General features: G+C 43.6%; 2 protein-coding genes across 12 annotated transcripts in view; both read left to right on the top strand.

Moving 5' to 3' along the window:
• LOC146498534 (protein NLRC3-like) overlaps positions 1 to 21602 on the top strand; it is a 64951-nt gene that overhangs the window by 21039 nt on the left and 22310 nt on the right. For 3 of the 10 annotated variants that reach the window (XM_085139953.1, XM_085139954.1, XM_085139952.1), the window contains exons 1-4: positions 17855 to 18351; positions 18608 to 18709; positions 19414 to 19492; positions 21329 to 21530. In XM_085139953.1, coding sequence (XP_084996079.1) covers positions 18233 to 18351; positions 18608 to 18709; positions 19414 to 19492; positions 21329 to 21530 — 502 coding nt within the window. In that variant the 5' untranslated portion in view covers positions 17855 to 18232. Of the gene's footprint in view, positions 1 to 11747; positions 11840 to 15248; positions 17335 to 17852; positions 18352 to 18607; positions 18710 to 19413; positions 19493 to 21328; positions 21531 to 21602 lie in introns of those variants that run through there. The other 7 variants (XM_085139947.1, XM_085139944.1, XM_085139945.1 and 4 more) reach the window with 7 other exon arrangements.
• LOC146498535 (dual specificity protein phosphatase CDC14AB-like) lies at positions 23 to 14045 on the top strand. 2 transcript variants are annotated; one of them, XM_085140051.1, is made up of 14 exons: positions 23 to 430; positions 1503 to 1593; positions 5461 to 5536; positions 6135 to 6227; positions 6316 to 6395; positions 7006 to 7072; positions 8713 to 8775; positions 9205 to 9292; positions 9935 to 10165; positions 10257 to 10395; positions 11404 to 11620; positions 11748 to 11839; positions 12920 to 13051; positions 13135 to 14045. In XM_085140051.1, exons 1-14 carry the CDS (start codon positions 385 to 387, stop codon positions 13181 to 13183), a joined length of 1464 nt encoding a protein of 487 aa, XP_084996177.1. In that variant the 5' UTR covers positions 23 to 384; the 3' UTR covers positions 13184 to 14045. The 2 variants fall into 2 exon arrangements, with proteins under 2 accessions (XP_084996177.1, XP_084996178.1); XM_085140052.1 differs by having other exon boundaries at positions 25 to 430; positions 9205 to 9277.

The following is a 21602-nucleotide window of genomic DNA, read 5'->3' as shown; positions in this document are numbered from 1 at the left end:
TGTGTGCGTGCGCGCGTTTATGTGACCATTGACTGAGCATGTGCGAGGCAGCAGAGAGATCATCGCTGCCACGACTCTGGGCTGTCCTGTAAATCTTCTACTTGCTGGGATATTCGTTGTAGTTCAGGCATGGAGGAGCGGAAACCTCTGGGTTCAGGCGCAGTCCGTGGAGCGGAGCGACTTTGGAGACTTTACGCATGCTCCTCATCAACGGCGGGCGGGGAGACTTTAAAGTTGGACCCTTTTCATTTACAGTAGTGACGCAGGTGAAATGCTATTCTGTAGTGAACTCTTGATATTTTTGGAACATCTCGAGTGGTCTCACAACAGATAAGAAGAGGACAAACTCACTCCGGGACACTGTGACCATTCCCACTGTAACAAATGGCAGATGGATATGAGCAGGCCAGCTCATCAGAATTTATTAAGGGTAAGTTTAACATCAGTGCTGGGATGTAATACTGCATAATGGTTTTCTATAAGAAACTACAGCCTGCAATATTTCCATGTGTGTGACTGAGAGCGTGGACATAAATACACAGCACTGACCTGCTCGTTCATTTTGGCTCATTTGTTCTTTCAAACAAAGCTAAACCAGTATGATTCAGTGTGAGCTACACTGACCACGATGGTCTCCATCATGGGGACACTAACCAAATAAGAGACGAGGACATTTCTGATTATTTTGTAGCTTCTTCATCAGCACTGTACATTGTTGTGGAGAACAATAACTCTTGACAGGACTGTGGGGGCAGCTGGTCGGCCTTTGGCCTGGAGGATGCTGGATCGTTTTCAGCTGTGTCTGCTATAATTAACATGATATAAACTGTAACAGCTGTGCATTAAGACGGTAAAAAGAATCCTGGTAAAGTGAGTCCATGCAGGTGCAGGTCAGCTTCACAGCCCTTACACAGCAGCTCGTTTCCAGGAATAAGTTTTTCTCTTTTCAGCTATCACTGCAGAACTTTCCAGTTTTACTGAAGCTGCTTCACTCATGAGTACATGTAAAACTACATGTAGCTGAAAGGTTCAAACTTACAGGCTAACAGTTGGCAGGTTGTAGCCCAGTGTCCCACAACTCATTCACTCATAGAGTCAAATAATACAGTTTAGTTAAAGCAAAGAATTACAAAGTTTATTACGTTTATGAAGCCACGACCCATCGTTCTCTAATCTGGTAAAAAGAAGCATTTCAGTAGTGCGAGGATTAAGTTTGGCTAAATCAGGTTAAGTAACCAGCACCAGTGTGTCATGTAAGGACGGAGATTTGGGTCCTGCCTTGGTTTCAGCAGCAGTTAATGAGGGGAACTGATCCTGTGCTGTAACCGAGACACCAAAAATACCTGGATACAGTCAGCAGCTCGGTGTGATCGGGACAAGAGAGCGTTATCGCCCTGTATCTGAAGCCAGGACTGTCTGTGAGGCTGAATGTAACCTGTGTGTGTGTGTGTGTGTGTGTGTGTGTGTGTGTGTGTGTGTGTGTGTGTGTGTGTGCACCACAGACCGCCTGTACTTTGCCACTCTGCGGGTCAAACCTAAGAATACAGCCAACACACACTTCTTCAGCACGGATGAGGAGCTCATATATGAAAGGTAAGCTGTGATCTAGTCTGATCCCCAATTCTGACGTACCGCCGTCTGACATCCATTTAAAGTGAGTCCGGATGTTATCATTCACATGCTAATATTATAGTTGGTGTTGTTCTTGGTTTAGCTGAATGTTCATTTAACAAAATACTTTCTGTACCATGTAAAAGTAAACTCATGACTTTCTATAACAGCAACAAGCATAAAACATTCAAAGTGACTCAAACTCTGATGGCTTCATGTCATCTGTCCAGTAGATCTGCAGAGATCTGCAGAGATCTGGTCTCTGTGGCTGAGACGGCTACAAGTGCCTGAAGGAGATCTCCAGCTTCTTCAGTGCTTCGGGGTGTCTCGTACTGTTGTGCAGTAAAACGTGTAGTGTGTGAAGCTTCCTCATGATTCTGCTAACCAGCTGTAGCTGATTATGTCAGCCGAGCTGGTCTGAGAGACACGTGGAGCTGAAGGTTCAGTGAATCCTGCAGATTCACTCAACAAACACACGAATGGCTGAAAAGTGAGAAACGCTGCGATGTCATTGCCACTGAAAGTCTCCATGGTAACAGTCTGCTCCTGCTCACTGCCAGCACACGCTCCTACAAATCATTTCTTTCTGATGCCTCTTTTGTAACAGATGAACTTTGTTTGTTTTTGTTGTTTCGTGTCCTTTAGAAATTCCTTTGACCTCATTAATATCCCACCTGTTCATTTCAGAGAGACACGCCTTTTGACAGTCATGGTCCTGTCCTTCCTTGACTTCTCATCACTGGTCTCTGATTACCATTATACTGTTAGAGGAAGTCCACTGCTCCACCCGGAGGGATGGTGTCCTGGTTCAAACTGTGGTCTTTCTAGTTGGAGTTCACACGTTTTCCCTGGTTCACAGTCCAAAGACATGCACGTTCATTCACGTTAGCTTAACTGGTGATTTAGTTTAGTCCAGTTTTATTTGTATAACATCAGTTACATCCAGGCCCTTTGTAGGTAAACAACCTACAATATTAGAGAGAAAACTCTAATTGGACGATTCCCAACGAGCAGGGCCGGGAGCAGTGGGACGGTAAAACTTCTAATAGGTGGGGAGACCCTGAAAGAACTTCCTTACAGTGCCGCCATGCCGCCTGGATGTGAGCAGGAAGCTGCTTCCTGTCAGGACAGCTGCTCTGGCCACCACGAAGACTATCAGAACCTGGCCTGATGAAGCCTTACAGCAGCTGCAGGACTGTCTCCACACCACCAGGACATTCCTGAACATCCAGACCTGGAGGTGTACTGTGTCACCTGGTCTATCCCAACCACAAGCCCTGGATGACCGGGGACGTCCACCGGCTGCCTTCAGAGTGAGTGACGGTGCAACGAGGCATCTGAAAGGCCAAATCACAGTACAGGTGGAAGATCACCTGGACAGCAACAACAGCAGGCAGGTGTGTCAGGAGGGCAGCACATCACCGAGTACAGGAGCAGTCACAGAGCTGATGCTTCACTAGCAGAGCAGTTGAATCACTCCTTGTTTTGAAGTGCAGTCACCAGAGGCACGTATCAATAAGTCCATCCTCACTGTGGAGGAGTGTGACATGAGACACACGCCGTCAACCCTCCAACAGGAACAGCTCATACGTCAGTGAAGACATGAAGTCCACATACTTGTGGAGAATTTCATCCAACCCTGTGTTGTCATGTTGATACATTTGCACTGTTTCTCCCATGAAAATGTCTGTTGATGTATCACCAGTGTGACTGATGTCATAAACCAATCATCTGGTCCCGGCCTACTCTGTGGTCATAACCCCTGACTGAGCACGCACGAGTTACGGTTCCTTAATGATCTGCATTTATTTTAGGATATAAAATAGTTTTAATTATACACCCTTTATACACCGATGAGAGACAGATCAGAGGTGAAGCAGCCTTGGAAAAATGCTCCATCTATGCGTTTATATGTGCCCTGCAAATTGCACCTTCATACTGTGGATGTTCTGCTGTGGAGCTGCAGGCCACCACAGTACACAGGGCTGGGTGGAAACTGGTTTCCAGCATTTCCTGACCTCTCAGGACTTTTTAGGAACTCTAAGGCTACGTTCACTCTGCAGGTCTTGATGCTCAATTCAGATTTTTGGATCAAATCTGATTTTTTTGTCTGCTCGTTCACACTACAAATAAAATGTGACAGCAAACGCGCTCTAGTGTGAACGCTCAAAGCGGCCGCATGCGCAAAAGAAGACGTCACACACAATGCGCTCTGTTTAGACCCAGAGCAACAGTATTGTTTGACTGCTGGTCTTAATATAAAGACTTCAGACTTCACGTTTCCCAATTTTTGCTTTAAGTTATTTTGTTATTGACATAATAATGTAAATAACCTAATAATGATCCTTATTGCTGTTTTAGAGGAGCGCTGCTTCAAAGGATAGTTGCAGATTTCTGTCAGAATCTGCAGATTATACAGTACAAATAAAATGTTCACGTTTCTCCAACGTTGTCTTCCCAACAGTTTCACTGGATGGAAGCGTTCACGATGTCTTCTCCGGCGCTGATAATTGGCGTCTGTCTTGTGTCGGTGACGTAAAAGACGGATTTAATGCGACATGACCATCAAACAGCAGCTTTCTGAAACATCAGATATGTATCAGATTCAGCACCACATACGAAAGTGACCCAGATCGGATTTGAAGATATCGGATTTGTGCCGTTCACACTGTCACACCATGATCGGATAGATGGTCGCAGAGGGTCAAAAAATCAGATTTGATGCGCTTTCGCCTGCAGTGTGAACGTAGCCTGAGTTCCTGATGCTCAACTCTGAGCATCAGTATCATGGGATATATCACAGTTTCAGTGTGTCTGTCACAGAGCGGGTGTTTGAGCTGTGATTAACCGGGGAGGTGGTCTATGAGTAAACCTGAGATGGCTTTTGTCACAGTGGAGTGAGCCGTGTGGAGGAAATAAAGGAGGATCCAATTGCAGGCAGTCGTGAAGGTGGTTTATTGAACACAGAGCACAGGGAAAAAATGGCAAACGAAGATTAAACTAAACTATACTGGGAATAACTAAACTAGTAAACACAAAGCAGAACACGAGCATGAAGGAGGGTGGGCAGAACACACGGGTGAAACATGGCAGACACACAGACGGACCGGCAACGACAGAAGACACGACTTAAATACACTCAGAGAAACACAGGGAGATCACACACAGGTGGAAGTAATTAACGAGACGAGACAAGGGAGGGAACACAAGAAATCACAAAGACGCAGACTGGACACAGATCAAGACCCACAGCAAACATGGGAACACAGAACCTGAGAGCAAAAACCAGAATCACAGAAACAATAGATAAATAATAATAATAATCAACAAAGCACCAGAGAACAAAAACGATCCTTCAAAATAAACCAAAGCAAGAGAACTCAAAATGCTGGGTCGACCCCAACGTGACAGCTTTCAGTGCTTGTTTGACCATCTTTGAGATCCTCTTGCTGTCATTCGTGCTGTTGGCCGACTTACTGAATAGCAGTGATGATGAGTAATCTGGTATCCAATGCTGTGGTGTTAGGGAAAGGACTTTATAGAACCTGATGTTCTGCTGTAACAGTGCTGACTTGCACCCCTGCTCGTCTGTCATGTTCCAGCCTTGATAACAGTTTTCTTTTCTGCAGCAGACAAACGGGATCTGAGTTTGGTTTCATTGAGTGAAACAAAGCTGTGAGCTTCCTCTGACTCCATGTCTGCATTGTGTGGGTTTTCTAACGGAGCATTTTATTATAACCAGATGAACAATGTCACCGACTTCACCTGTCAGTGGGGTTAGTTTTGTGGCTGATTTGTGTTGTTGTTGTAATTGTTGAAAGCTCCTCCATCTCTCGCTGTGTGTTGCAGTTTTTATGCAGACTTTGGGCCCCTCAACCTGGCCATGCTGTACAGATACTGCTGGAAACTCAACAGGAAGCTGAAGGTAATGCAGATGAAGGTCTTCAGACTCAGGGCTTTGTTTGCTGTATAGACATCATTTAGAAAACGTGTTACGCTCTTATTTTGAAAGGTCTTTGCTCTGATGGTGTGTGTGCACTCGTCTGACAGTAGACTCTTATTTTGAAAGGTCTTTGCTCTGATGGTTTGTGTTCACTCCTCTGACAGTAGACTCTTATTTTGAAAGGTCTTTGCTCTGATGGTGTGTGTGCACTCGTCTGACAGTAGACTCTTATTTTGAAAGGTCTTTGCTCTGATGGTGTGTGTGCACTCCTCTGACAGTAGACTCTTATTTTGAAAGGTCTTTGCTCTGATGGTTTGTGTTCACTCCTCTGACAGTAGACTCTTATTTTGAAAGGTCTTTGCTCTGATGGTGTGTGTGCACTCCTCTGACAGTAGACTCTTATTTTGAAAGGTCTTTGCTCTGATGGTGTGTGTGCACTCCTCTGACAGTAGACTCTTATTTTGAAAGGTCTTTGCTCTGATGGTGTGTGTGCACTCCTCTGACATTAGACGCTTATTTTAAATGTATTAATGCACATGTGCTGTTTCACTGATTATTGATTATCATTATTGGTTTATAGTCTTTCACAATGTCTAGAAAGAGACTGGTTCACTACACCAGCTACGACCAGAAGAAGAGAGCCAATGCTGCTGTTCTCATTGGTGCCTATGCTGTAAATATCCTTTCATTTGTCCATCACATCATCTGATTGCCCGTCTGTCTGTCCATTATTAGTGATGTAGTTTAACTCTGCCCTGTAGGTGATGTATTTGAAGAGAAGCCCAGAAGATGCCTACAGGACTCTGATAGCAGGAAACAACACAGGCTACATGCCGTTTAGGTACAGGCTGCTGCTTTCTACGAGACAGCACTGCATGCTGGGCTGTTGTCATTACATTTACTGAGACACTATTCTTCTGTCTGTTACATCCAGCTTAGCTTAGCTTAGCATAAAGACTGCAAGCAGGGTAACAAGAAGAAACTCCACCTAGCTGGAAATTATTTGGCGACCATGAAGGTTCTAAGAGGTCAGGAAACCTCATCAAACCCACACTTTTAAGTTTGGGATGGGAACATTTTCCTGTATTATTGTAGGGTTTTTACTGCTGTTGTGATTTGGCACTATATAAATAAAACTGAATTCAGAAATTTGAATGAATTGTTAACAGTTTATGAGCTCTTAGTGAGCTTTAGTGGTGCCAGTGGGCTGATTTCATTCATCTAGACTGAGCTAACGTGTCCCCCCCCAGCCCTGAGCTCAGCTGAACAGCTGCTGCTTAGTTTTTACACTCTTAGTGATGCTTTGTGTTTATTTGCAGTGCAAACAAGCCTGAGACCACATGTGAACAGATATGATCTGAACCCTGATAACTACACTGTGTGTGTCTGTGTGTGTGTGTGTGTGTGTGTGTGTGTGTGTGTGTGTGTGTGTGTGTGTGTGTGTGCCACAGAGACGCAGCAGTTGGAGAGTGCTCTTTTAACCTCACCGTCCTAAACTGCTTACAAGGAATCCACAAGGTAGCAACAACGTCTAACACAGATGATTTTAGTAAAATTAAAATGACACTTATTAACTTCATTTTGGTCATTTTAACCTCATTTTAACTTAAAAATCCCAGTTTGAGCCACATTTGACATTGTTCTCCTCTTATTCTGTAACAACAGTAATTGAATTCAGTTTTATTCATAGCACTAATTCTAAACAACAGTCACTTCAAGGTACTTTAACTTATAAGGTAAAGACCCTACAGCACTGCACTAGAAGTATACACTTGGCAACTGTGGGAAGGAAAAACTCCCTTCCAACAGGACGAAACCTCCAACAGAACCAGGTTTAAGGAGGCAGCAATTCACTGTGACAGGTGAGGGGTGAGAGAAGAGAGCAGAGAGAACTACAAAGGAGTTTAATAATTACTAATGATTAAATACTTCAGTGATGTACAAACACGCAGGAATTGAAAACAAACGACTAAAGAAGAAATAGTCATGCATCAACGTGTCTTTTAGAGCCCATTCCTACAAAACTGCTCAAAGAAGTCCTGCCATTAATTAATTCTTCGATCTTAAATATGATCAACCTATCTCTAATAATCAGCTATGTACCACAGGCCTTCAAGGTGGCTGTAGTTAAACCTTTACTCAAAGAGCATCTCTAGACCCAGCAGTCTTAGCTAATTATAGGCCAATCTCCAACCTTCCTTTATATCAAACATCCTTGAAAGAGTAGTTGTCAAACAGCTAACAGATCATCTGCAGAGGAATGGTTTATTTGAAGAGTTTCAATCAGGTTTCAGAGCTCATCACAGCACAGAAACAGCTTTAGTGAAGGTTACAAATGATCTTCTTATGGCCTCTGACAGTGGACTCATCTCTGTGCTTGTCCTTCTTGACCTTAGTGCAGCATTCGATACTGTCGACCATAATATCCTATTAGAGCGATTAGAACATGCTGTAGGTATTACAGGTATTGCACTGCAGTGGTTTGTATCATATCTATCTAATAGACTCCAATTTGTGCATGTAAATGGAGAGTCCTCTTCACACACTGAGGTTAATTATGGAGTTCCACAAGGTTCAGTGCTAGGACCAATTCTGTTTACATTATACATGCTTCCCTTAGGCAGCATCATTAGAAGACATAGCATACATTTACACTGCTATGCAGATGACACCCAGCTCTATCTGTCCATGAAGCCAGATCAAAATCCTGCTCCTCACATACAAGGTCTTAAATAATCAGGCCCCATCTAACAGACCTCTCTGCACTGAGTCATCCTTGTTATTAATCTCTGGCTGTCCTCACAGTGTGTCTTTGGTCCTGTCTCCGTCCCCTCAGCCCCTCAGCAGTCAGATTGCCGCCCCTCCCTGAGCCTGGTTCTGGTGAACATGTGTTTCTGTTAAAAACCAGTTTTTCCTCCCCACTGTCACCAGTGTGCCTGCTCGTAGGGGTGGTCTGATTGTGTTTCCTCTGTATAACTGTAGGGTCTTTACCAAACAATATTAACTGCCTGAGGTGACCTTTGTTGTGATTTGGTGCTAAAAAGACTGAACTGAATCTGTGAAACCACTGCAGATCACTATAACACTAAACATTTCAGCCCTTTGGGGGGAGTTGTGCTTTTGTTGTGAAAATCTGTTCCTGCTCTTTTCCTCTGCAGGCATTACAACATGGTTTCCTGGACTTTGAAAGGTTCAGTGCAGAAGAATATGAACATTATGAGGTAACAGACTGCAGAGTGCTGACTGTGCTACAGGTCGATATCAATGAAAACAGGACCAGGATACAGTAAGAAATAAGTAACGTACGCTTGTTATTCATCCAGTTTATTTGCAGTGCTGTTAGTAACACAGTCAGGGCCAACCAAGGGCTCGTACGATGTCCAGGCCTGCCTTGGTGCACGCTGTACTTCCTCAGTTTCTCAGTTAGATTGATCCATAACTCACCCGTCCAAGTGATAGACAGTCAGTGAAGTAAAGGTCAGCTCACCTGTGTCCACTGCAACAAAACTGATTTCCAATGAAAGGTAAAAGACCGTATGTGTTCATTACTGCAGTGGTGGTATAATTAAGGTGTTCTGGATCCATGTTTTTAACTGATATGTCGCTAACCTCTATCACAGTCTTTCTTTCCTTTCTTTTTGTGCTTTTAGCGAGTTGAAAATGGAGATATGAACTGGATCGTTCCGGGAAAGGTTCTGGCGTTCAGTAGCCCTCATTCTCGTGGTAAGATAGAAGATGGTGAGTCAGAATCTCTAAGCTAAAAGCTAAAAGCATGCCTCCAAACCAACATCAGTGCTCACGTTGCTTGGCCTGACAGAAGGCCTGTGCAGCCCCTCAGTGGCTGCACGTCCTGAAACAGCTGAGAAGAGCTAACCTTACCCTGCTGTCTTCTGATGGCATGTATTGTTTCCTGCTTAGTGCTGTCATGTTGTTACGGCTGGATTAGACGAGCCTGAGCCCTGCAGTGGCTCGGGGTTTCCCATGATGCACTCATGCTTCTTCATCACTCAGCTCTTTTTACTTCCTGTGTATTTACACCACTTTGCACGTAGTTATTATTCCCCTCTGGCTCTCCAGTCCGTCTCTTGTCCCGTTGTCCTCCCCTCACCCCGACCACATGTGGCAGATTGCTCCCCCTCCCTCAGCCTGGTTCTTGTTAAAAGGGAGTTTTTCTTTCCCGCTGTCAGCAGGTGCTTGGGGCCGTTCGATCGTTGAGTTTTCTCTGTATTTAACGTCTTTACCTTACAATATAAATCAGTTGACACTACGTCATTGAATCTTATTTTACGTTTGCATTAAGAGACAGGACTTGCATTAAAAACAGACCCTCGCTGATTGAAACGTACGACGTAACTCAGTTGTTGTTGATTCTGTCTCCAGGTTATCCCCTCCACACACCCGAGGCATACTTCTCATACTTTTGCCAAAATGACGTAACGACCGTGGTTCGTCTGAACAGGAAGTTGTATGATGGCAGGCGGTTTGAGGATGCAGGATTTGAGCACCACGACCTCTTCTTCCTTGATGGGACCACGCCCTCTGACCTCATCGTCAGACGCTTTCTGCATGTGTGTGAAAGCACAGACGGGGCAGTGGCAGTGCACTGTAAAGGTAGGACTGCAAGTGTTTATGTATGTTTAATTGATGTCATTTATTTCTTTTATCTTAACTTTGTCTCTTTAAACACTCCATCCATTTACAGCTGGATTAGGCCGCACGGGCACTCTGATTGGCTGCTACCTGATGAAGCACTTCCGGTTTACTGCAGCCGAGGCGATTGCTTGGATCAGAGTCTGCAGACCTGGATCTATCATCGGTCCACAGCAAAACTTCTTAGAAGAGTGAGTTTGTGCCTCAGCTGTGACCGCTCAAACCAAACGCTCCAATTTCCGTGACTCCAAAGGTATCAGTCGGAGACAATCATTAAGCTTTAGTGCCGTTCATGAAAGTACAGGAGTAATGCTTTCCAGATGATGTGCACACAGACACGTCTGCAACACTTCATTAGGATAATGTCACAAAACACAAGCAGACGGCAACTTCACCTCCAAGGTGCACGGAGAAAGATCTGACGAGGTGAAGACTCCAGTCACAGAGTATTAGGGAACCATAACGTGTTAGTGGCCTTCATCAGGGTCATTGCGTTTATCTGTGAAGGTGTGATTGGTCCACTTTTTCTGTTTCCAGTCTTTTTTATTTAAACACAAGCTGTTTGACATTTTGCAATGACCCAAAAGGCGTTGGTCACTGAGTACAGCTGGTCTCTAATACTTCGAGTGTTGCTGGAGTCTTCACACGAAGCACAAGTAGATCAGGAAGTAGATCAGGAAGGGTTTGAGGTGTCACCTTGGCCTTCAACGTCGGCAGATCTCAATCTCATCGAGCATCTGTGAGATGTGCTGGACAAACAAGGCCCGTCTGTCCTTAGGCTGTGGCATCTATTGCTGTTACCACACAAGATGTTTCTCCATGCTGAGGTCATGGTTGGAGCATGCTGGAAATGTAGTAAAAGTTAGAAGAGAAGCAAAAGGTGGAGGTCAGGGTGGGGCATTCCCCAGGGTGCCCATGTGCAGCTGGTGGTGACTGCAGCAGTGGGAAACTGGTGGATGATGAATCAAATTGAATTAAAAAAAAGCCTGAAACTGTGTTACTGCTGCAGACTGCAGTCAGCTGGTTTCTCTCCTCAGCTCTGGACGCACACTTCCTCCTTACGCCACAGTAGTGCTCTGTTGCTAATGGCTACTAGCTTTGTGTGTCTACTTACACGCTAAACCAGGATGTTGAATGTTATACCTGCTAAACATGATATCACAGTTAGTTTGTGGCGTGTGTTTGATGTTTGTGTGCAGGAAGCAGCACAGTTTGTGGGTTCAGGGTGACGTGCATCGGTCTAAACAGAAGCTGGTCCAACAGAGACGGAGTCGGCAGCAGCAGCTGCAGCAACAGCAGCTTCACCGCTCTGACTCTGTGCAGGGAGGCAAACAGGAGGCAGTGTCCTCGCTGCTTTCCAGCATGGATGACCTGTCAATCAACACCGTGCTCTGCAAGTCATATAGCTTGGATGAGGTCAGCGGTGTGACTTCATAGCACCTTTTTTAATGGTTACTGCAGAATTCAAACAGGCTACTGAGTTCTGATCACAATGTTGTGTTTTCATGCTGCTAATTGTGTCTTTCTTTCTGTGTCTGTGCAGAATAACTGCAAAGAAGTCAGTCTGACACAGGGAGACGAACTGAGAGCACTGAAGGGAAAACGCCCACCGAGATCAGCGTCATCCTGCTCAAGGTACCAATATCTGTAATTTAATTAATGATAAATGGTTATTGTGGTCAGTGCAAGAGACACGTTGAGAATTAGCTCAAAACAAAGTTTCTATTAACAAGGAGATATAATAGACACCAACATGTTTTTGTGGATGTCAGAAAGTACATAAGTGACTGTTGTCGAATGCTTTGTTTGCACGCTGTCTAACAGACAGACTGGACTGCATGAAATCCTGCTGTGTTCTCATCTGTGCAGCGTAAATGTTGTGTATAACCTGCTCGAGCTCATGCATCCTTTTTTGTTCTTCGGTTAAACTGAAACCTAAATGCAACAAGAGAAGTTGTTGTCTTTGGATACTTTAGTTAATCATGAGTGAGATTAAGGTTGTGGAGGTTGTCAGAGTATTCCTTCTACTGCCTGACAGTGTCCTCAGTTGGAGTCAGCAGGCCTCCATCTTTACTGGACACCGTGTTGGTAGAGCACCACTTCCCCCTCCTGACGGTTTGCCAGAATCGCTCCTCCTACGCCCAAGTTTTTGCTGCAGCCGCGGCCTGAGCTGCGTTTCGATTGGCCTGCCCGCTGCCTCTGCTCTCCACCCGTGGCTGCCGCCAGACACACAATCAGTAGATAATACCTCTGCTCACTACAGTTTTTGTTTTGGTCCCTGAATCCACGGCCCAAATATAGCAGATATATAAGATGCTGCCATAGTTCAAGAAACATTTCATAAAAAGTAAATAGTTACAAATCGGGGATATGGGAGCTGCGGCAAGAAGAAACCAAAGGACGACCACGAACCAAACTCACAACGTGCTTCTCCTGTAAACTAACATCACTAAACTGCTAACCTGACACAACCAAGAACTGGGCTTCCACGGAGGTTAACTCGAGGTACCTCCCACACGTCGAAGCGTATTTGTCTCTTGTCTCTTGTACAGAGTGTGTGTGCAGATGTTGATTCCTGCAGTGAGCGTAGAAATCATCAGAAGGATTTTTGGAGAAGTTGTTCGTTGTGCTTGTTTTTGTGAAGGATCAAGTTTAGTATTTGCTCTTGGATCACACACACACACAAATATGAGGTGTTCTTGTTTTCTGTGTCAGGTTAAACCTGTCCAAGACTTCACACTGCTCCATCCTCCCTCCCCCGAAGCCCTCCAAAGTCCACCTCACCCCCTCTTCTACTAAAAAGCTGAGACGAAGTTCCTCTACCACCACTGCTCCGCAGATCAGGAGGTTGGTGTCTGTGCTTTTGTTCCTTACTAGAAGCACATTATAATAAAACCAATATAAAATGTGATGTGCTGATGTCTCCACAGTCCCTTCAGCCTCACTGTGTTCAGCACCAGGCCAGCACTGATTCACTGACTTCACACTTGGGACGTTCTGGTCATGAATCAGCCCAGCTGATGATGGACTCGCTGGAAACTGGATCAGCTCTCTTGCACCTTTAATAGGCTGTAAATCCTTTTTTAGCCCCAATAACTACTTTTGGTTTTGACAGAGCCAACAGTTTGTCACCACTTTAACTGGTCACGTGGCCCATTCTGTGATAACAGGGCCGACACCATAAATCATCACGTCTCTTGGGTATAGCAGGCAGGTAACTGTAAAAAACTGCTGCTGCATATTGCAGATATAACATCTGCTAGATGCTGAATGTCCCGTTGTCACAATCATTTTGCTGGAAGCAAAGGACACGTGCAGGTGCAAAGACCAAACAACGCTAACAGGGGATAAAAGGTCGTGGCCCGAGGACTGAGTCAGACCATCGCCAAGAGCAGTCTGGGTGCTTCTGATAAACGGCTGCTGCCATTTGTCCATCCAAAGTTCAGAACCACAGGATGTAGACGGCCTGAAGCAACGTCTTGGTTGTGGAAACACAGACCTTTAGAAGTCGTACCAAAATCCACGCCAACTTTGGCAGATCACAGGTTTCTTGGCTGCACATGATGGACCTAGCTTATTTGGCACGTTGTTGCAATGTTGTCTCCTCATTTTCAGTACTTTAGTAACCTGGTTGGGTTAGAGAACCATAGCAAACCACATCTTTTGTAAGAGTTCGGTGCACATTGTTCAAGAATTAACAACTGGACGCAAAATTGTCTTGCATGACCAAGAGTAATACACTGCTTCTGCTATAGATGTTATTTATATTTTCCAAGATTTCATCGATAAAGTATGACAAACTTATATTTGTTGGTCTTTTAATGTTCAACATGCTTATAATGCACTTTGAAAACCTCTGAGCACACATGCTGGCAATGAAAGACACAGAACAGAGGCAGCAATATAACATAGCTAACATTAACAGTGCAGTGAATCCTACTTGTGCCGTGATATTCAGGACTGCAAACCGAGCAGCATCACTGACTTTCAGCTTGTTGTGTTTGTGGATATATGACTGACTTTAATTATCCATAAAATCATCACGTTCTCTGTAAGATTAAGGTCAACTGTATATATATATATATATATATATATATATATATATATATATATACAAACATCACTAATGTCACAAAACATTAGTGACAGGTCACTCTTGGCCGCTCCCTCCTGCCGTATTTTGCGGCAAAATTATCCACACCCACCGCCGCGCTATGAATTGTGGGATATAGGGGACCACGAAGCATGCACCGGACCACGCTTGATATTTGGGGAAATCGACGGCGCATTTGAAGTACACTTTGAATTGGGACAGCCGTTGTCACGTGGCGGTGACGTAATCGCACTTAAAATGCGTACTTCAATCGTGCAGACCCTGAATTGGGACACAGCCAATGTGTGGACATGTGCTTTAGTGATGGGATTTCCGGCTCTTTTTAGAGAACCGGCTCTTTCGGCTCCGAACCGGCTCTTCAGGTTGTTTTGTTGCTTTAATCAATTTATTATTAACAATAATATAAAATTATGCACAAAAGGAATTACTAATGTAAAAAGTGATTTTATTTATATATGTTTATATATAAATATATGTGGTGGCCCCTAGAGACAAAACACGTACAAACTCCAAAACACATTTCTAGCATGAACTGAACTTCAAAACAGCTACCTAGATCACTTAAATTACACAATTGAAAGCATGAAAGCATATGTGTATTGTTTGTGTATTCATACACAAACATTCATATATAGTCAAATAATAAAAAAAAAAAAAAATGTTCATTTACCTGTTATTGCCACACACCAAATCCGGTCGTTGGTACTTGCTGGCTTGTGTAGCCACTAGGTAACAAAAGTTCAACACTTCCCCCTAGCATCCTGGAGAACTTCTGTTGTCTTTTGTACGTGTTTTGGAGTTTGTACGTGCTTTGTCTCTAGGGGCCACCGTAAATATACTTTTATTTATTCACTCCACATAAAATGTAATAAATAAATCAAATAATACAAAAATCAACTATTCACATTTCAACTTTTAACTATTTAAATTTTCAGCTTTTTCCTTTTACAAATTTAAAGTGAAACAACACAAAACACTGCAAACCACAACACAATTAAATATAAATTAAAATATGAAAACAAAAAGAAGATGCATATTCTCTGTCATATGGACCTGCATGAATAAACTTTCTGAATCCTTTATCATCTGCAACTGAAAATAGTTGTGGATGATTACTATACCTTTCTAATGTGACGTTGTTGTCCCTGGCTCTCTTTCTCTCTCTCTCCCTCCCGCTCTGTTCCTGTGCTACTGAGTGTAACTACCGCCCCTCCCCCCTCTGCCCAGCTTCAAGCACAAGGCTCACGTGCTGAGTGAAGCGGGAAAAAAGTGCGAGAGAGAGGGTGAGAGAAAAAAAAAAACACGGCTCGCAATAAGGAGCCGGCTCCCGTCGTTCACGTCAAAGACCCGGCTCTAAGAGCCATTTCGTTCGCGACCGACACATCACTAATGTGCTTGCACGCTAGTGCATGAGGAGGGACGGATTTTATGTTTTACCTCTCCAGACACCTTTCTTTTGCAACTTTATGGGTTGTACGAACACTGTGCTATGTTTGTAAACACTATGTTTGTTAAGCTGCAGCCGTTCAACCGGGCTTATATGGTTGACGAAGAGAAGGTGTATTAAAGGAAACACTGTGGAATTCCCAATGCCAGTGTGAGCACTGCTATCAGTGAGCTTAACGACAGCCGTTAGCATCATTTCAGTGTTTCAGTCATAAAAACACTTCCTGTCTCTGTGGTGGTTACACTGACATCATGCAGTTTGTGCTTTGACCTCCAGAGGGCGACAAATCAGCACAGACAGAGAGCTCCATTCAAACTTTGCTGCCATCAGTAATAATTCTTCAAATATAATCATCAGTGTTTGAGCAGCTATGATATCAGGGACAATCTAGACATGTGTGACAATACTGAACATGTCACATGACACACCTTAAACATCATGTGATCCACTCTCAGTCTGCACTTTCATTCATGACTTCAACAGGTTGAAATGAGCTTTGAAGAAACATTCAGTGAAATAAATCTTTCATGGATTCATGTGAGCAGCAGATGAACTTTGTACCAACAACATCTTCAATAACAGAGTCTGAATGAAGCTCAGGTGTTGATGCTGCTCACTGATTGGACAGTTGGTTTCAGCTCTGCTCTCAGTCTTTCCTGCACAGGTGAAGGTAGAAAGTGTGACTGGATCTATAGACTGGAAACAGAGAAACATGCTGAACATTTGAAGCTTTGCAGCAGAAATGTTCATGTTACAAATACAGCAGAGCTGATCTGGGATCAGTGTGTTCACACCTGCAGCTACAACAAGGTTTCATGTCTCCACACGTCAGCATGTGAACTTTACTCTGACTCAGTCTGAGCAGTCAGACGGCATATTTTTAAAGTTAACACATCAGCACACACAGAGCTGAGCCCCTCCCACCTGTGCTGAGTTTCAGGTGGAGCCCCGCCTCCTTCCAGGAAGCAGCTCACCTGTGTGTCCGTGTTTAGGTGTGGAGTGGAGCTTGTTGTTGGTGTGTGAAGAAACTGTAAGTTTGCTTTGTTTCCTCCTTTAACAGTTTGTCTTTAGGAACTTTACTGTTTGTTCAGCTCATGTTCGATTTCTTCACACAACAAACTGTGTGTGTTTGTATTTCCGGTCTCTCCATTAAAGTCAGTGTGTAATGTTTTCCTGGCTAACATCAGCTGTGTGCAGCTTAGTTCCAGCACAAATCTGCCGCTCCATAGTTCACGGTAACGGACTCACAGCTGGACCAACGAGGCCGAGTGTGTCCGCCACTCTGAGCTACGTTCGTGTTTGTGTACTTGTAGTTTGTACTTTGTGAGTTCACTCAGAGCCCACAGAGGACGCAGCGTACGTGATGACGTCACAGCCCTTTACCTCCTTTACTGTCACTGTGATTAATATTTACACACCACACGAGACACCTGACAGCATGTTAACGCTAAGCTAAAGCTAAGCTAACGCTAAGTTAGCCAAGATCCCAGAGTGACGTTAAAGCTGAGTAAACACTGACCCCAGACCAGCACCGTGATAAAGTGAGCTGCTGCTGCTGAACCTGAACAGGTAACAAAGTGATGAGCAGTCAGGCTGCAGGTTTCTACCTGTTCATGTTTCTACAGTAGAATCACTTTGAAGTGTCTTTGTGCTGTTTCATCTTTGATTTGTGTTCATAAACACTCAGAGAAAGATCACGTGACCTCATCAGGATCTGTGTTGGTGTGTGGGGCTGTACCTCAGCTTTAGATTATGGTGATTATGAGACAGTGTTTCAGCTCATTTTACACAGTAACATGAAAGTACTGTTATGAGGAGTAATGAAGTAACATACTCCATTACTTTTAATTAAAGTGTTCTGTGTAATATGTGTAATAATGACTTTTTTGAGTAACTTCATCTCTGTCAATAACAACATTCATACGTGGAATAAAAACACATCAGTGGATCATTGCTGGAGCTGCCTGGACTTCAGTCTTCAGGATCTCAACCAACAGGATCAACATGCTGCTCCAGATGTTTGTGCTCCAGATGTTTGTGCTCCAGATGTTTGTGCTCCACATGTTTGTGCTCCTGCTGATCAGACTCGCAGTTTCATTCTTGAAATAAGTGTTTATATTGTTGTTATATTGTTGACCCACCATTGATCATGTGTCTCATCACATGATCAATGGTGGGTCAGCGACATGCTTTCTTTCCGTCTCAGGTTTAAATATCTGGGACTCTCCACCGTTTGGTTTTAAAACTGAAGAAGCTTCTCGGATGAAACGTCTTCCAGAAACTTAAAGAAGTCTCTATTTTCTTTCTAAGCTCCTTAGATCACATGACCTGGATGACTGAACCTACAGACATATTGACCTGGTTTCTAGGTTACATGACAGGTCAGAGGTCAGCGACTGTAACTCAGTTACTCCTGTTAATGTGAACTCACTGAGTGTTTGTGGTTTACCTCTCAGACTGACTGAAGATGATGATGGAGGAAGAGGAGGACAGAGCAGAGTCTGCAGGGTCCAGCTGTCCGTCTGTGAGGAGTGACCGGTCCAAAGAACAAAATCCAGACTTCAGTGCTGAACCTGGACCAACGAGGTCAGAGAGCTGAACACACTGAGTTACAGAAATAATTCTACACTGACATTATAATCAGTGTTGATTCTGGTTGATTGTCTGACTGTGTTTGTGAGCTGAGAGGAAATGAAAATGAATTTGTAACAAAAATCAGTTTTGTCCAGTTTTCCTGTAAAAAGCTGAACTCTAATCTAAGAGGACTGTTACTGACAGGAAACAGCTGCATTATCTGCAGTCTGTGTGATCACAGCTGCTTCAATCATGTTTGTGTCTGCAGAGGTCAGAGGTCACAGTCTGCAGGGTCCAGCTGTCCGTCTGTGAGGAGTGACGTGTCCAAAGATGAAAATCCATTCTTCAGTGCTGAACCTGGACCAACGAGGTCAGAGAGCTGTGATGACTCCTTTACATGTTTGTGTTTCCTGGATAAATATGACCTGAAACATCCTCAGATTGTTACAAAGATTCATTAAAAAGAAAACAATGAAAGAGAAAAGATCCAAATGTTAGACTTGGTCATTTGCTGTTTGAGGACAGTGATGCTCATATCTGTGGGGAAAGTGTGACCTGAGTGGGTTCATGTTTGTCTTTAAAGAACAGAGCTGCTCTGATTCTCTTTGTGTCTGATCTGTTAAACAGTCTGAGAGGTCACACAGAGACCCAGCAGCTAAAGCCTGGATCATACTGGCTGCTGTTAATGAGACTCCATCAGGACAACACTGAGCCACAGTGGTGTTCATGGAAATCAATCAATAAATTCAACTTTACACTGTATTACCAAAGTACTGACTCGTCTGCCTTCACACACATGTAAACTTGAGTGACATCATATTCTGAGTCCACAGCATTCAATATGATGTCAGCCAAGAGTTCAACATATAACAGCTTAAACTGTTCTAAAAAGGTTTTTTCACAGGTTTAAAAGTGTTTACGGGAATTTTTAACGGTTCTTTCAGAAGCACATACGTGAGGTTAGACACAGGAAGCAGCAACACTGACTGAACACAGCTTTTAGAGGCTAAATTCACATTTTAATAATGAAAGTGGCTTCATGTGTGTGTGTGTGTGTCCATGGTTCCTCCACAGAGTGGACCAGCAGAGCTCAGAGGTTCCCAGTGGTCAGTCTGCCCAGCAGCATCAAACACAGCTGGACTCCATGTTTATGGTCTGTACATGTACAACAACTACTTTATTATTAATATTAATAATAATACATTTATTTATAGGTCCCTTTCAGAACACCAAGGACTCTGTGGACTAAATGACCAAAAGAAACAAACTTTGAAATCAGACGGTGCAAATGTGATCACAGGGAAACGTTTTAAACATCGAGGCTTTAAACAAAAACCAAAGTGAAACAGTTTGTAGTCGAGATCAGTGGGAATGAAGCTGAATAACTGTTTCTTCAATAACTTTGAGAAATAAATGACCAATATGATGGAAATTAGGAGCATTAGCACTTACTAATGATGTGAGTCGACACTCTGCTGTATTGAGACGACCACATTAGGTGGTCCTCAACTGTAATGGAAACCAATGGCTCCAGTCGATCTGAGCAGCTACTAATAGAAACGGGGCCATAGATGTGTTTGTGCTTAATAACAGTGAATCACAGGATTTTTACATTACAGTTAAAATCTCATGTTGTTTGTTAAAGTGTGCAGTTCAGGGTGTGTTACTAAAACTGTTGTTTGCTCACTTTCCAAAGACCCAGCCCCCATAAAAAGCAGCCAAACAGCTCTAAGAGTTACACACACACGCATATCTATCAAGTTTACTCTGGTCTAATATACTTGGATTTAGCTTGAAGAATGTTCCTGTACGAGGACTGAAAATGATTTAAAAAGCAGCCAATGTCCAAAGAACAACTTTGACACACCTTCATAAAGCCTGCAGAGCAAAAGAAAAACTAGCTGAAAGTCTGGCTGCTCTTATGAAAAGTACAGAGAAATTATGGGTCGTTCAACACTTGCGCACAATATAAGAGTTTAAATAAATCTAAAGAGTAACTCAAAATCCTACAATCATACTGAGAAAATCATCTACAGCTAACTATCCAAGTGGATTTGTTTAAGACAGCTCCATCTGCTGGTGGCCCTCTGCAGGTGCATGAAAGGGGCGTGTTTATAGTGAAAGTAGTAGAGAAAGTAAACCCCATGGGAAGGAGGGAGGACTCTCAGCAGCTTCCAGCTCATATTCAGACATTTGACTTCTCACTGAAAGCAGCTAGTTTGAGTGTCTGTACCTTAATTAGAAGAGATAACATGGCCATAGTAATTAGAGTTGATTGGGCAATGCTGTCCTTGTAATGTACTTTATGATTTTTATACATCTGTTTGTGGACAAGTCCCAGTTTTTCTGTAGAGCCTCTCAAGTTGGTGACAGCAGTCAAAGTTCACGTGTAAACCAGAGCAACAAATCAGGTCCAAATGTGTTGTTCACAGTGAGTGGGATCATCAGTATGTTGCTATGTTAACATCCTGCAGCAGGATGTGTTTGGTCAGCTGGTTCACATTTCCTCAGGACCTTCTTGATGTGATGTTCTTCTGCTTCCCTGGCTGCTGTGTCTGTGGGGATGGCGTTTGTTCTGTGTTGTAGCTTCCTGATGACGCCCAGTTTGTGCTCCAGTGGATGATGAGAGTCAAACCTTAAATACTGATCTGTATGCGTAAACAGAGTGAACCTTTAAGACCAGTTGTCTGTATGATCAACTCTGTCACCTATAACATCTTCAGGTTTCTGGCTTCGATCATCAACCTGTTGATAGTTCAGCTCTGAACACCAGTGAAATGTTTCTCCCACTGAAATCGCTGCATTCATATGAACAGAATCAACGTTTTGGGACCGTGGAGTTGTGGAGAATGTCTCAGTTAATCAGATAAAGTCAAACTTATAATTGGTGAAGAGCTCGTGGATGATATGCCCCTTGATCGTAAAGAAGTGGATGTTGTGTAGACTGAAGTTCAGAGTGGTGGTTCATTCATAAAGTATTCTGTTCCAGCTGCTGGAGGACAACATCATCACTTTTGTGAAGAACGAGCTGAAGAAGATCCAGAAGGCTCTGAATCCAAATAAGCCCCAGTGCTTGGAGTTTCAGAGGGAGGATGATGAGCAGAGGAGCAGCAGAGAGGCATTTGTGAAGATCGCAGTGGACTTCCTGAGGAGAATGAAGCAGGAGGAGCTGGCTGACCGTCTGCAGAGACGTAAGAGGATTTCTTACTTAAGGTTTTAAGCTGTTAGATAAACGAGACACTCATGACACCAGTGTGTTAAGT

Source organism: Neolamprologus multifasciatus, chromosome 18, assembly GCF_963576455.1.
Source record: "Neolamprologus multifasciatus chromosome 18, fNeoMul1.2, whole genome shotgun sequence".
Taxonomy (NCBI): Eukaryota; Metazoa; Chordata; class Actinopteri; order Cichliformes; family Cichlidae; genus Neolamprologus; species Neolamprologus multifasciatus.
Note: the sequence above shows the minus strand (reverse complement) of the source record. Positions and strands in the feature narration are given on the sequence as shown.